Source organism: Pleurodeles waltl, chromosome 4_1, assembly GCF_031143425.1.
Source record: "Pleurodeles waltl isolate 20211129_DDA chromosome 4_1, aPleWal1.hap1.20221129, whole genome shotgun sequence".
In the NCBI taxonomy this organism is placed as follows: domain Eukaryota; kingdom Metazoa; phylum Chordata; class Amphibia; order Caudata; family Salamandridae; genus Pleurodeles; species Pleurodeles waltl.
The window spans coordinates 272,868,172-272,883,363 of record NC_090442.1 but is presented as its reverse complement, the minus strand read 5'-3'; the positions used below and the strand labels follow the sequence as shown (position 1 = coordinate 272,883,363).

General features: G+C 40.4%; 1 protein-coding gene across 1 annotated transcript in view; it reads left to right on the top strand.

Moving 5' to 3' along the window:
* Window positions 1-15,192, top strand: part of MPPED1 (metallophosphoesterase domain containing 1) — a 716,237-nt gene that overhangs the window by 103,000 nt on the left and 598,045 nt on the right. Inside the window, exon 2 of the mRNA XM_069230050.1 lies at window positions 11,466-11,724. Within this exon, the coding sequence (XP_069086151.1) occupies window positions 11,573-11,724 (152 nt within the window). The 5' untranslated portion in view covers window positions 11,466-11,572. The remainder of the gene's footprint in view (window positions 1-11,465; window positions 11,725-15,192) is intronic.

Below are 15,192 nucleotides of genomic sequence, written 5' to 3'. Positions count from 1 at the left end.
CTCCTTCTGCCTTGAAGTGTCATGCGCTTTGCTAAGAACTGGGGCCTGGGAAGAGAAAACAGCAAAAAATAGCCATACGCGCTCTCCCTTGATTCTCCTGCAGTCTTAGGGAAAATGATGGAATTAAACACGCCTCTCCCCCTTGGTTTGCCTGCATAGATAATGGGAGAGTGCTCGCTTTAAAGAAAAACAAGCAGCAAGTCACGTCCAGGATTCCCAACTAGGCTGTAAGACATAACTCACCAAATACTTAAAGACAGTTGTTCTCAACCTTTTGACCTCTGTGGACCCCCACTTTATCATTACAGGAACCCGAGGACCCACGCAGAATCATTATTGGAATCCAGGGACCCCCCACTGAATCATTACTGAAAGCTGGGGACCTAATCTGTTAATATTATTTAATTTTCTAAGCAGTGCCGGACCCCCTTGAGTAGCACAGGTTACCAACCACTGCTTTAAGAAAAATGACACAGAACCCCTAAAATTGGCCATAATATATAACACTCGAAGATGGAAAAAACATATTTATATCAAGAAACTCACCGAAACAGGCAAACATGACCCAGCCATACATTGGAAAGGGTCAACGGGGAAAAACGTAGAAAAACATGTCAAATCAAAAAGTAAGTAAAGATCAACACATAAATACCTACCTATCTTGTTTGGAGCAGCCAATAAACAGAAATGTGTTTTTGTGGCATGGGTTTATGTACTGTGCTTTAGGTTTCTAGATTGAAATGTGTGTTTTACGATGTGTTTAATTGAATGTTCTTTAAAAGGGCTGCATGTTGGGCCGGCAATACAAGTTTTTGTAATGGAATTAAGTGATTGTTCCAATTAAAAGTCAAAGAAACTCTCTCCAAGATCCAATACAAAACCTTGCAATAGGTCTAGCGGTCAGTGTGGAGTTGTAGCAAGTGTTAAGAACTATTTGCAGGCAGAAAGTTCAGTCCCATGAATTTGTGTATATCTTTCTGACAGGTGAACACACAATTCGGCTCTTTAGTTTTTAGCTTTATTTTAGTGTATTATTTGTTCTCAACCCCCATCCGACGAGGTTACTACTTCTGAAGCTTTGTTCCATGTACCAGAGTGGTGATTGGGTGGCCATGTGGGAATGCAAGTCCATGCTTCCTCTGTAATCCTTGCAGAGAGCTGAACATGTTCCAAAGCCTGACAAAACCTCAGGCATATCGTGCCCCAGGCTTCCTTTCTGAGTGAACTGTCTTCAGTTCTTCATTGAGTGACTCCTTGTATATCTCACTCTTCTTGCGAGACCAGTAAAACATATTCATTTACATTATTGACTATTGCAGCCCTGCGCAACATATGAAATACGAAACTCGTTTATTCATTTGTTAGCACTTTTCATCCTGAGATAACTTTATGATTAACAATTGAGATAAACAAACCAAATTATATAACCTGTAATCCAGCTCTAGAAACTATTTTCACCAAGGTCAAAAGAATATATGTAATTTATTTACAGTTCTAAGATTTTAAAATCTGCTGTTCTACAATTGAGAGTGTAGGATAACATGCAGACAATAAATGTCAAGTGTTCAGTTACATCATTCAAGAATGAAAAATACTCACAAGGCGTCATTACAAACAGATCAGAACCTTTGGCAATTGCCCACCATATTCTACCACGCTGTAAAACTTTGAAGGTGCCTAAAAGGATTGTTTAACCGCGTTTAGGAGGATGAGAGAACCACAAGGTTTAAAGCTTGGGAACCTTCTACTGACTGCTGATGAACCAATCAAAGACCTCAACCACCCATCCTCTACAGGCTTCTGCCTTTCAAACATTACTGGCTTTCATGCATTGCCTTTCTTTTTAGGATGATTTTCCAGATTCTTATTTTGCTTACTTGGATTTACATGTGAGGCATGGCATCGCGGTCCCTAGCAGAGAAAACAAACAATACCCCTACAGGCATGGAGAAAACGTTCTGCGGATAACAGTAATGGATTGTTTGTTTTACACAAACAAACCTCAACTTTAAAGTTTGTGAAAAACAAAACAAGAATTGCAAGCAGGTATACAACACATGTTGTCCACTTGCCATTTAGCCCTGACAAAATGGCACGGCATCTGCAAATGCACTTTGGACAAGTGGGGATCTCTTAATTTGGCAAACAGCCCTCAGTCGATGGGGAAGAAGCCAGAGCTCGCTGTCCTAACAAGCTGGCTGGCCAAAACGTATTAACACCTTAAATCAGGTAAGGAGAACATATAACCAAGCAGCATAAGCTGCTGAGTTATCCCTCCATAGGTCTGCTAAATCCCCAAGTTGTTAAATAGGTTTAACCCCTCTTCTTGCCTGGGTCCTAGTTTTTAAAGTTGCACTGTTTTTCTACACAGGATCTCCAAAGTACAGAAAACATGGTAAAAATTATAGGATACTTTAGATCTTGGTAATAGTAATAAAACAAGTACAAACCATATTTCTGACAGCTTTAGCTAAAACACTGATTTGCAGCTTTTTCTTGCCCTTGGTATTATGGTTTGCACGCTTCTTACCGCTGTAGTCTGCCAGTCTTGGGGCACCACCTGGTTTCTTGCTTGTTCTGGAGTGACCAATGTAAGGGTGACCCTTTCCAGTAGCTAAGGTGCTGCTGACAATACAATGTCTAGCAGGCCGTAACCCCCAGAAGGAGTCCCAGAAGAAAAACCCAAAATTGGGAAAAAAACTCAGATTATAGGAAATCTGAAAAGAGGCAAAAAATCAGGAATAACAAAACTGCAGGCAAAAAACAGGATAGGTCCAAAAACACAGGAAGCAGGAGCGAGGAGCACCACCAGGACGGAAGTGTTTGCAACGCTAGGAAAAGAAGACCATTTTTACGTATATATTGACAAACAGGAAGTGAAAATCAGGAAAAACTAAAGGTACCATCATGGATTAGAAGTGCCACATACATATGAATGGAAAAAGTGCCATTGTAGAAAAGGTAGTGCAATGCATGCAGGGAAGGAAACACAGACACCTGGGAAGAAGAAAATATGGCCACAAGAAGAAAAAGGAAATAGAAGAAAGAAAAAAGGAAAAAAGAAGTCCAGCAAGTAGGTAAGAAAAATGTGGACTCCTGTGCCATTCCGCAGTCGAGAAAACATGTCGCAGCCCACGGCAGGACCGCCCGCCCGAAATGCAGACCGCTGATCTGACCACGGCCCGCAAGGGGGACGCCGCGGGTCCCCGCAACGTCATACTTGGTAGTTTTGAAATCCATACCTCTTCGTAAACGATGTATGCTGATATCAGGGAATATTTTATTCCCAGTCTTCCATCTGAGTCAAGAAACTGAAACTCTCTGGGAAGGTGGAATCCCTTCTAAAGGGAGGTAGGGCTCGCACTTTCTTCCTCGCAGCTTTCTTGACCAGAAACAAAGAAAAGGTAGGGGGAGAGTGCAGGCACTGACTACAGTGTTCCATTTGGGACGCACTGAAATGTAATCCTGCAAAATGTCCATCCTTGCCATAAATAAGAATTTGTAAAGTACAAATGAGTGGAAGAGAGTCTACTCTAGCAAGGGACCAAAGCAGAAGATAGTAGGCCCATGAACCTTATTTAAGGGTCATCAGGGAGTTGCAGGTGCTACCCGTGGCACTTCCTTTGCTGCTCCTGACCTCAGAGGGTGCTAAAGCAGTCTCACAAAAGAAGGTAAACAGTCTTTTCATGAGCACTGTTTACGTTCTGCTGCTTCTACTGGGATCCAATACATTAAATTGAGCAAATTCAGCAGAGGAATACCACTCTTCTGAATAAACAAAAAAGTAAAATACAAACATTGATGAACAAATTATTACGTCTTTATTGTGAATACATAAAAAAGTTGTGTTAGAACCATAACTTCGCCTTTGTGCTTAGAGTCATCAAGTGATCATAGATATAAATGTTTACAGTTCTAACAATAGTGTAAGCTAATAACATTTTTGTTTTATAGCGCAATATCCTCCCGTTCAAAATAAATGAAATAGGTAAGGTTTTCCTGGCACATCATGTCAGCATCCCAATTAGAATGCAGTTTTATATAAAATAGATATATATTTATGTTAGTAACTGCCCCTTTGGCAAGCTTTTCAGCACATACATCCACATACACATACACATCCATGGTAAGAGGTATTACCTACTTTTAACCTTCTTTCAGATGCAAAACGAGTTGGATCCATTTTTGTTCTCTACCACTGTTCATTCAAGAAGAGGGTAATTGAACACCCATTATTGTAGTGAAAAGAGTATCTCAGCCTATTCCTAGGTAACTACAGTTGCTTCACTAAAGTAGTGCACTTTATTGTCTTTCTTTCCAACTGAATCTGGAAGTGGTATGAAGGCCATTGTTGTATTGTACCTTTAAAGAATGCTTTGTAGAATGTTATGTTTGGAATTGTGTATGCGGCGCTGCGTAGGATTCTCTCACTGAATCAGTTACTGTGACTGGCTGGTGAGGGGATGCTGCGTGGAGCCATTTCTCTTGGATAAACTTTCACACCATATGTGAACTGTGTCGGTGTATTTCACAAAAATACAACATTAATTTGGCGACAAGCGATTCACCAGCTAGAGAGATGGTTAGCGCAGTGGAAGCACAGCGTGCGGTTTTGAACTTTGGCGATCCGCGATCGTACTGGATACTTCCTCTTCAACAAGTGAAACTTTTAATATTCTGTTATGCTGGTGCGTAATCTCAGACAGATTGTGTGCACAGAAGCGTGGCAAATCTGTTATCCTGTCTGCATAGACAACAGTACGAGCGCGATGGTCACGTGCACTGGCTGATTTTAAAAATCGAATGCGTTTCAGTAACACGCGCTATCATTATTACAACAGTGCGCGGTTTGAGCAACACGCGCTATGTTTCTATAGCAACGCTCCAATACATGCGCTATAAACTTTTATCAGAACAGAGCCTTACTTGTCCTGCTTCTAGTATTCTGGCAGTCTCACTGCTGATTTCAGAACTGTGCTTCCTTAGGTGGAAAACACCGAAGGACTACAACCTGTATGTTAACAATAGTAATAGAAAGAGGACTGCTACTACAATCTGTACTTCAACAGTACTAATAGAAGGAATAAAAATAAAATATTCTCACCATGAACAAGTCAGCCATTATTGCACCACCAGTATTTCTACAAGATGTTGGTTCACCAGACATTGAATGGGAAGAATGGATTGACATCTTTGAAAACTGTCGTAGTTTGGACTCTTGCTCTGAACAAGACTGCTGGTTTAAGGATGACAGTACTTTTGTTTGTAGGCGACTACGCCTTTCCTAAAACAAGTCGCAACTGTTGTCCCAACCTTACCGGCTCACTAGCAGTACCTCACCAGAAACACAATAGTAAAAGGTGATTTATGGCAGCCGTTACGCATGGACCCGAGAATAAGATATCTCAGGGAGTGTCGTGGTTAAACGGAGATTAACCCTTTCTCACAGATTTATCATGTCTCATACAAACACAGGCAATGACAAAGATGCAGTAGAGTTTGAATAGTTTTTATTTAACATAACTGCAATTTGCAATAAGTTGCATTGGCTGCAATGATTAGGATAATGAATAATGCAAGAAACAGTATTGTGAAGACAAGAGTCCTTATTACAAAGACCCCCACCATCTTGCAATATGTAGAAAGCACATACGAGATGTAATATGCCCTAATACCCTAATGTGAAAAGGCCTAACCTCCTACCTAAAGGAGAGCTGGGTTTGTTAAACTTAATCTGCCAATGCCATGTCCATGAGAGGAGCCCCCAACCCTTGTTACCTTGGAATGAGGTCTCTATCTCAGACTCAGCAGACCCGAAGACTGGATCAGCGTCAAGACGACTGCAGCATCGGTATCAGCGATGGTGGCGATGCCCTCTGGTCGGAATCCCTCTGATTATCTATCTAAAGTGTGATGTATTCATACAGATCTACAGGAACCCCTGACGTAGGTGTGTTCCAAAACAATAGATAAAAGACATGCTTGGGACAACAATTAATATAAACAATCCCTCGAAAGTATAGAGAGGGAAAATCCCTAAGTGTGAACACCTACTGTTTGTTTGTCTTTGGTGCTTGATCTTGACGCCTTGGCGTAGTGACACTGATTATGTTACCCATAAAAAGTGGCCTATCTATAAACAAGGCAGCCATCTTAGAAGAAATAAATAATTAAATGGGCTAAGACAGAGCAAGCTAAGTAGGTTAAAAGTCACTAGGTGACGGGGGCACGAGTCTGCAAGCCAGAGGCTAAGCTAACTCCTGTTATCCCATTAAAACGAACTAGGATTCACTACAAAACTATCTAGAAGCACTAGATGGTAAAAACTTTAGATGTACATGAAAAAGGGCCATTTTAATGAGCGTACTGGGAAAAGAAGGCCAACATGTGTTTAAATACTTGCTGGTGATTACTAATGAGGATGGCACTCTAATGGAGAATGTGTATGTGGAGGCAAAATTAGGACTTAAATAAAGATTTTCAAAAGATAATAGTGTAGTGTTGTGTAGGTATAAGTTTTGCACTCAACCTCAAAAGGTGGAAGAGTCTATCGATGATTTTGTTTCAAGATTGAGACAACTTTCTATTAAGTGTCAGTTTGGAGGTATGACTGACGAAATGATAAGGGATCAACTTATTTTCGAATGCAGGAGCAAGAAAATACAGGAATGACTATGGGCAACAAAGAACCCGTCACTTAAAGATGCCTTAGAGATTGCTAAAATAGTAGAGCAATCAGAATTTTACATGAAGGAGACGGAGAAAAAGGATGCATGCAACAGTGACATCTCATTTGTGAAGAAGAAAGAGTCCTTGGAAGGTACATTCACTAATACTTGTAGTAAGTCAATGCGCAATTCTAAATCAAATGTGAAAACATGCTTCAGGTGCGGCAGTAGTTTGCACTATGCAGATTTTAAAGGTTGTATTGCCTGGGGAAAAGAGTGCAGGAAATATGTACGTTAAGGTAATTTTGCGAACGTATTTAGAACTGCAACACAATCGAAAGTAGCTATAATACAGGATCAGTCAGTTGTGGATACTGTTGCGGAGAAGACAGGATTTTGTGTGTAAGAGACCCACACACTGATCCAAGAAGGGTCACCAAAGGAGACCTGCACACTGATTCGGGAAGGCTTACCAGACCCAAAGCAAATTTCGTAATCAATGAGAGAGTTGTACAACTTATGGTGGACTCAGGGTCCTTGTATACCATTTTACCTAAGGGGATGGTGAAATGTGAATGGACTGATGTCAACTTTTTACCCAAGGATATAAATCCAGGTGGTTACCAAGGTGAACAAATCAATATTATTGGTTACATGGTAGCGAACATCGTATTTCAAGATAGGTCCGTTGAAGGCAAAGTATATGTAGCAGAGTCTGGACCTCCTATTTTAGGGTGGCAGCACCAGTATGACCGTCATATTGTCATCAACCCGAGAACTCCTAATCAGGTCATGGTGGTGGAGGACATGTCCATTGAGGATAATATTGAGGGTGCAAAAGATGTTTTTTCAGAAAACACTGGAGAACTGAAAGGTTATGTGCACAAAATTGTATTAAAAAAAGAGGCAGTGCCCGTGCAACATACTTTGAGAAAGGTCCAATAGCAATAAGAGATGAAGTGAAGAAACTAATTGATTATATGATCTCCAAGCGTATTATCGAGCCAGTGGAAAGCTCTGAATGGGTTTCGCCTGTTGTTATTTCAAAGAAATCGGATGGAACTAAGATTTTATGTGGATTTGCCCTGTGTGAATCACAATATAGTAACTGACACCTTTCCACCACCAAACATAAATGAAATTATATTATTACTTAAGGGGGGGGGGATTTTTCAGTAAACTGGATTTAAAAAGTGCATACCACCAAATCAAGTTACACCCTGAATCAAAGAAACTCACAGCTTTCATAACTTCAGAGGGCATTTTCCAGTTTAGTAGAATGCCTTTCGGGTTATCGTCAGCTGCGAGTGTGTTTCAAAGGATGATGTCTAATGTTTTTAAAGGTGTGAACAATGTTATGTTTTTGCAAGATTATATTTTAGTATTTGGAGAAACAATAGGAAGTCATAACACTAGGCTGAAACAAGTTTTTGGCAAACCTATGGTGGCAGGGTTGACCCTTAGGAAAGAAAGGTGTACGTTTTTGGTGGAAGAGATTGAATATCTGGGACACACACTCTCTAAGGAAGGTGTAAAACCAAAGTATGACTTGCTAAGAGCCATCAGAGATGCTCCTCCACCAAATAACAAGGATTAACTGATATAATTTATGGGTCTTATAGAATATTACTCAAAATGTATCCAGACCTTTGCGGATAAGACTGATAATTTGAGGAAACTACTGAAGAAAAACAACAGTTTTGTATGGGGTGAAGAACAAGAGTTAAGCTCTAATATTATCAAGAAAGTGTTATATAATGCCAGTGTGTTGGTACCTTTTGATGTAAAACTTAAAACTGTTATTACAGTGGATGCGAGTGCTGTGGGCATAGGAGCAGTACTATCACAATACCATACTGGAGGGGAGAGGACGGTTGCATTTGCGTCAAGATCTCTCACTCCTAGTGAACGGAATTACTCTGTTATTGAGAGAGAGGCGTTGGCATCTACTTGGATGTTGGAGTACTGCCGCACTTTTATTTGGGGTATAACAATTGTGTTCATACAGACCACAAGCCTTTCGTTAAGGTATTGGCACTGGGTGGTGCAGGAAAAGAGTCTGCACGGTTAGCTAGATTATCCTCACGTTTACAGGAATACATGTATGTCTTAGAACATATTCCAGGCTGGCGTAATGTCCAAGCAGATTGTTTGTCGTGTATGCTGGTCAGATTGCAGGAAGGGGATGAGGCAAATTTGGAAAGGAGGGTAAGAGAAGATGTAGTAGCAAGCGTAGAAGATGTTTCTTATGGTATGCAAGGTGCAATTTCAAAGAAGGAGTGGCATTCTAGGATAAAGCATTATGCTACTTTAGTGGAAGTTATGGATTTGGTGAGGTGTGGTGCGAAAAGGGAGAGTTGTGTGAGACCTTCTACACGTCCATATTTAAAGGTATTGGATGAATTATCAGTGATGGAGAAGTGAGTTTTGATGACAGGGGATAAATTCATTCCTCCTTCGTGTTTGTGTTCAAATTTGTTCAAGTTGTTGCACGAGTGGCACTTGGGACAAACTTTGACAAAAAAAAGGTTGCAGGAACATTTTTGGTGGCCAGGCGTGGATGGTGATGTAGAAGAGTGGGTGGAAAATTGTAGTATGTGTAAGAACAGCGAGAAAAGGTTAACAGTTGGTAGCCAAACCTTGAGTGGTGTCATTCAAGATCCAGGTAGGGTATGGCATAGTGTGCGTCTGGATTTTATTGGTCCATTGGCACATTTGAGTGTTTCTTTGAGGTTTGCTATTGTGATGGTGGATGTTCATTCCAAATGGCTAGTGGTGAGATTTGTGAAAGAAATTACCACGGAATATACCATAAGAGTTTTAGAAGCAGTGTTCAAAGAAGAGAGTTATCCCAGTAGGTTGATCACAGACAATGGGACGCAGTTAGTCTCGGCAGAGATGAATAATTTCTTGGAAAGAGCAGGTATCAAGCACTCTCGCACATGTTTGTACAATCCTCGAGCTAATGGCATAGTTGAGAGGGCCAATCGATTGGTGAAGGGGGCAATTCAGATGGCTGTCTCGAATGGTAATGAAATTGAATCTACAGTGGCAGATATGGTTTGGGCACATCATACAATCTGAAATGGGGTTACAGGAAAGGTTCCTTTTGAGCTGACGAGGGGAAGAAAAGCGAGGACGAAAATGTTTCCAGCATGAATGAGGACTTTGTTAGGTTGTGGCTCGGTTTCGAATTTGTGTAAAGTTAGTAGTAGTTTTAGGGTCATTGTGGAAAAATATGAGGGTGGAGACAAGTGTAGGACCACTGTGAGGAGAGCTAACAAGATTCAGAAGGGTGACTGGGTCAAAATTAAGGTCAAATGAGGGAGGTGGAAAAAATTACGAGGTCCATTTAGAGTAAAAGAGGTGCATAATTTTTTTGTTATATTGGAAAATGGTGAGAGGTGGAATTTGCGAAAAGTGGCATGGTATGGGGGTGCTGATACTGTAGACGTTAAAGCAGTAGATACTAGAGAAGTGAATGGATGTAGCAGTTATATGTTGATGGACGATGAGTCATTTGTTCAAGAGAGTAGTACTCCATGTGTGAGTGAGAAAAAAAATGTGGCTCCGGAGTATTTGAAGGATTTTGTAAGGTAATGGGGTGGTGAACTCAAATTCAAAGAAATCGTTAGACTTTATAGGGTTGAGAAAACTTGCGAGATATCCGTATGATTTATATTTAGTTATGCAAATGTTTTTTCTGTTGGTTTCCTTTCTCTTTCTTTGTTTTTATTAGAGTTATGATTGTTATTATTTGTTTTTGTTATTAAAGGGGGAAGATGTGTTGTATCGTACCGTTAAGGAATGCTTTGTAGAATGTCATGTGTGGAATTGTGTATCCAGCGCTACGTAGGATTCTCTCACTGAGTCAGTCACTATGACTGGCTGGTGAGGGGTTGCTGTGTGGAGCCGTTTCTCTTGGAATAAACTTTCACACCATATGTGAACTGTGTCGCTGTATTTCACGAAAACACAACAGCCATAAGAATGAAAGGACGTTTGTGGAATTTATCAAAACCTTTGGTATGGATATACATTTTAAGCATTGATCTTGTTAGCACCCTATGGAAACTAGTACACAAAGAAAGAGGTTCGCTTCACCCCTTTCTAAAAGGAGTTGGGACACCCGTGCAAAGGTCAAACACTCACAGTTTATTAAAAAATATTCTAAGGCAGTTACCTGGGTAGTCAGACGTCTCAAAAGTTTTAATGCATTTTAATAAAGATAAGTAATAAGCGCTGCTTATCACACTTGTACTAGTGATCTAAATGTAAGGAAGGCATTCAGATGTTTTCTTGAAAATGTAAAGCATTGCTGCATTATACTGCTTTTCTGCATGCCTTAAGCGCACGAGAACAATACTTGGCAGCATTTATCTTCCTGAAAATCCCCTTCTAAGCCTATGAAAACAGATTTTGAGTTTCAACTCGCGCTTTCTTGTTCTTTTGTCATATGCAAACATAAGTCTAGGTACATTTTTTCTTGAATGAAAACATAAATTAATCCAAGCAAGGAAAGCTAATGTATGTTGACAAAATATAAACACTGTTCTGAAGATAGGTCGATTGTGGATTTGATTGTAACTCTAATGTATCACTACTTGCTGCTCAATATGTCTATACACGACTTTTCATTGAAGGATATTCGCCAAACTACCGCATTGGAAAAGTGTACATCTTTTTCTTGGAATCCAAAGAATTTTTACGCCTTTTTACCTGATGCTAAATAGGACACATTCCAAACAGAGATTAACTGTTAAATGGTTCTGCTTCCTCTGTCCAATCTGCCTTTAGGTTTTAAAAGCGGAGTGTACCCATGAGGTGCTGTAAGGATATGAGGGCATCATTTGAAGCTGGAATTCTCCTAAGATGATGGTTTAAAACAGCACAGCAGTGCAAGCATGGCCTTCACTCACTCTCGCATCATGGCAGCTAGAAGGCATCATCCTGGCAGAGTGATCATTGAAGTGGATGAGTATAGCTCAAACCCAACACAAGCTTTCACGTTCTACAACATCAACCAAGGACGGTTTCAGCCCCCACATGTCCAAATGTAAGTGATGAAGTCCTTTATATTCTGCAGCTAAGTCTTTAAATGATACGAAGTACCGTGTGCTATAAAAAAAGCTTATAGAAATATTTGTTTATCATTTCTAAACATTGATTTTCTACATATGTGATTTACTACACGTTGTTAAACATTGCATACTCTTTTTTAGCATTGTGATGCATTTCTGTTTTACTAATGAAATTTACCAACTGCATTATTACCACCGATGACACATTCTAAGATACAGAAATGCCCAAATTGAAACATTTCTAACCCCAGTGCTTTAATTTCCTTCTATGAGGAAAATGCTTAAACATGAATTGGTTATGGCGCTCTAGTGCTAGTGAGAAGCACGTTATTCTATTGCATTGAGTGAGGCATTGATGGTCTATCTCACTTTTAAATTCAATATCTAGTAAAGCTCCTTTGTTCTATATTTCTATGGTAATTTTTTACCGTTTGCTTGTAAATTGCCTGGGTTTCTGTGCAATGAGTAAGCAGTTGCACAAAATGGCAGAACTGTCTCAAATTCAGAGACAAAATAAATTAGCAGATGGCGTGAGTAACGATCGTGATAGAGTGGGATTGTTGTGTCTCTAATACTAAATCTAGTATTGACATGACTTGTAGGAGAACACAACCTCACGTCGACTGTTTTTTAAATTTCTGTATTGATTTTATAAACATAAAAAAGTTGCACATATCTTTTATTTCTCTGGGCTCATTTATTCATACCTCTGTGACATTATATGTAACTATTTGGATATCTTTCTTATAAACGCGAAACAACGGAGACAAAACTTATTGAAATATATCACTTTTTAGATAGATATACGGCATCAAAGGCAAAGGTTTAATATCAGCAAATTATGCCATAACGATTAAAACATTGACATTTACTATACATAGTAAAACATTTGCAATTCATATTGGCTTAAAACTTTAAAATACCTTAGAAATAGTTCATCAAATGCTACTCTTTGTGCATCATCCATGGTCTACTTACTATGTAATAATATAAAATGCAAGTGCGATTGGATGTCCTTCGACACTATTAAAACCAATTAAATGAAGTGGGCGTTGGGGTTTACATGGGGTACCAGGTAGCAAACACGTGCCTAGGTGCAAATGGCTAAGTCTGCTTCAATCAGCTACTGACTCAGAGCAAATATACCTTATAGAAGCCTGATGACTATCTTGGTATTCAGAAATAGCATGTAAGCATAAGCTGAATGCGCAAAATGTACCTAAAATGTTAAAAACAATATTTTATCCAAATAATTACAATTGAAAGACAATCCAGAAGAATAACCCCAAGATGTGTGCCAAGTAGGAAGCGGATACCTATGCTAAATTTAATAACGTGAAGGTGCAAATAAAAATGTAAAACAACGTCTCTCAGCGCCCTATCTAGTCAGTAAGGTGTTCTAGGTCGACAATTATGCTGCTGGTTCCTCTGACACCAAAGTCAAGACATATTACTTTTCACATGAACAGATATATCAAATGGCAGACACAGCCTCTAGAGCCAAACAAGGAGTGAAAATTCCGATTGCCGGCTGTCAATGTATTATTTATACCCACTCCTGTTCCTCTAACTCTAGCGGGTCTTGCAACCTTCCAAGCAGCAAGTATATATGAAACAACTGCCTGGTAAATCTACGTTTGACCTGTTCTATAGCATAATAGAAGTACTGCTCTACAGCATCACAGATTAAGTTTTAGAAACAGAGGAAGTAGGTAGAACCTTCGTATTTTCTTTTTAAAACTTTTGCCTTTTGACATTTAGTTACGGAGAATAAACATTACAGTTGTATTTCCATCATAGAACCTTCGTATTTTCAACAAGATATCGCACAGCAGCATAAAATGCATAATTGTCTCATGGTCCCCAGATGTACAGGGTCACATTACGGACGCCTCCAACAGCTATGTCCCATGATTTAGTAAAGCGCAGCAGCTGGAAAGTTTGTAATCCGAACATGAGATATAAAACGCTACTCTGGGGGGGAGGCAACGGACAAAACAACGGCTCCCATTGCAAATCAGATTTTATTTGCAGATAATTAGAAATATCCATTCCCATTATTTCTTTTTAATCATTGCAAAGGTTGCCATATTCATCTGTTCCAGGTTAGCCCATTGCTCACTGCAACCTATGGATGTTAGGATATTCTTAACATGTTTTAACCAGGGTAAGCTGTTATAATTCTTGCATTGTTGTAGCTTCTGGAGGGCTATTCTATATGTGGTTAGAGATGGATTGGACCACACTCATCCAAAGTATCTTATAGGGCAAAATGCTAGGAGATCCTTGTTAGAGATGGGGTCTTTGGTTGGCAACCAGGTTACCCCTGTCCAAGCAAGGACCCTCACTCTAGTCAGGGTAAAAGAGAATCACCCTCAGCTAACCCCTGCTTACCGCCTTGGTAGCTTAGCACGAGCAGTAGGCTTCTCTTCAGAGTGCTAGATGTAAAGTATTTGTACCAACACACACAGTAACCTAATGAAAACACTACAAAATGACACAACACAAGTTTAGAAAAATAGAAAATATTTATCTAAACAAAACAAGACCAAAATGACAAAAATCCACAATACGCAAGTCAAGTTATCACTAAAAATGCAAAAAGAGTCTTCATGTAATTTTTAACACAACGCTAACACTGTTAGCGTGAAAATGTACCTTGGGTGCGTCAAAAATAACCCAGCACGGGCAAGTGTGCGTCAAAAAGGGTTTGCGATGCGTCGATTTTGCTCATGAGCGAGACCTTGCGTTGTTTCTCCTTTAGTCGGGTCAGCGTGCGTCGTTTCTTCTCTCCGCAGGAGAGTGATGCGTCAATCCGGTCAGCACTCTCGGGTCCGGGCAGGCCTTGCATCGTTTTTACATGCCCAGCGGTGTTTACTTCAGAAATTCAGCCACACAATGGTCCGAAAACCACGCAGCGCGAGTTGCGATCTCACCAGCCTCCGTCAGCGATGCTGCACGTCGTTTCTCCAGCCGCAGGCATTGATCTTTCCAGTCGCGTTGCAGGCGATTGTCGATTTTCAGCCGCGAAGCCGGCGGCACGTCGATTTTTCAGCCACAAATCGGAGTTGCGTCGATCTTTTCCCTGCACGGCGGTCTATGCGTGGATTTCTCACTCTTGGGCTGCCAGCTTCTCTTCTCAGGGTCCCAGGAACTGGATGGGCACCACTTGGCAGAGTAGGAGTCTCTCCAGAGGCTCCAGGTGCTGGCAGAGAGACAGGAACAACAGGAGGCAAGCTCTAAAGCAAGCCCTTGGAGATCTTCACAAGAAGGAAGGCAACACAAAGTCCAGTCTTTGTCCTCTTAGCACAGGCAGAAGCAGCAACTGCAGGATAGCTCCACAAAGCACAGTCACAGGCAGGGCAGCTCTTCTTCCTCAGCTCTTCAGCTCTTCTCCAGGCAGCGGTTCCTCTTGGTTTCCGGAAGTGTTCTAAAGACTGTGG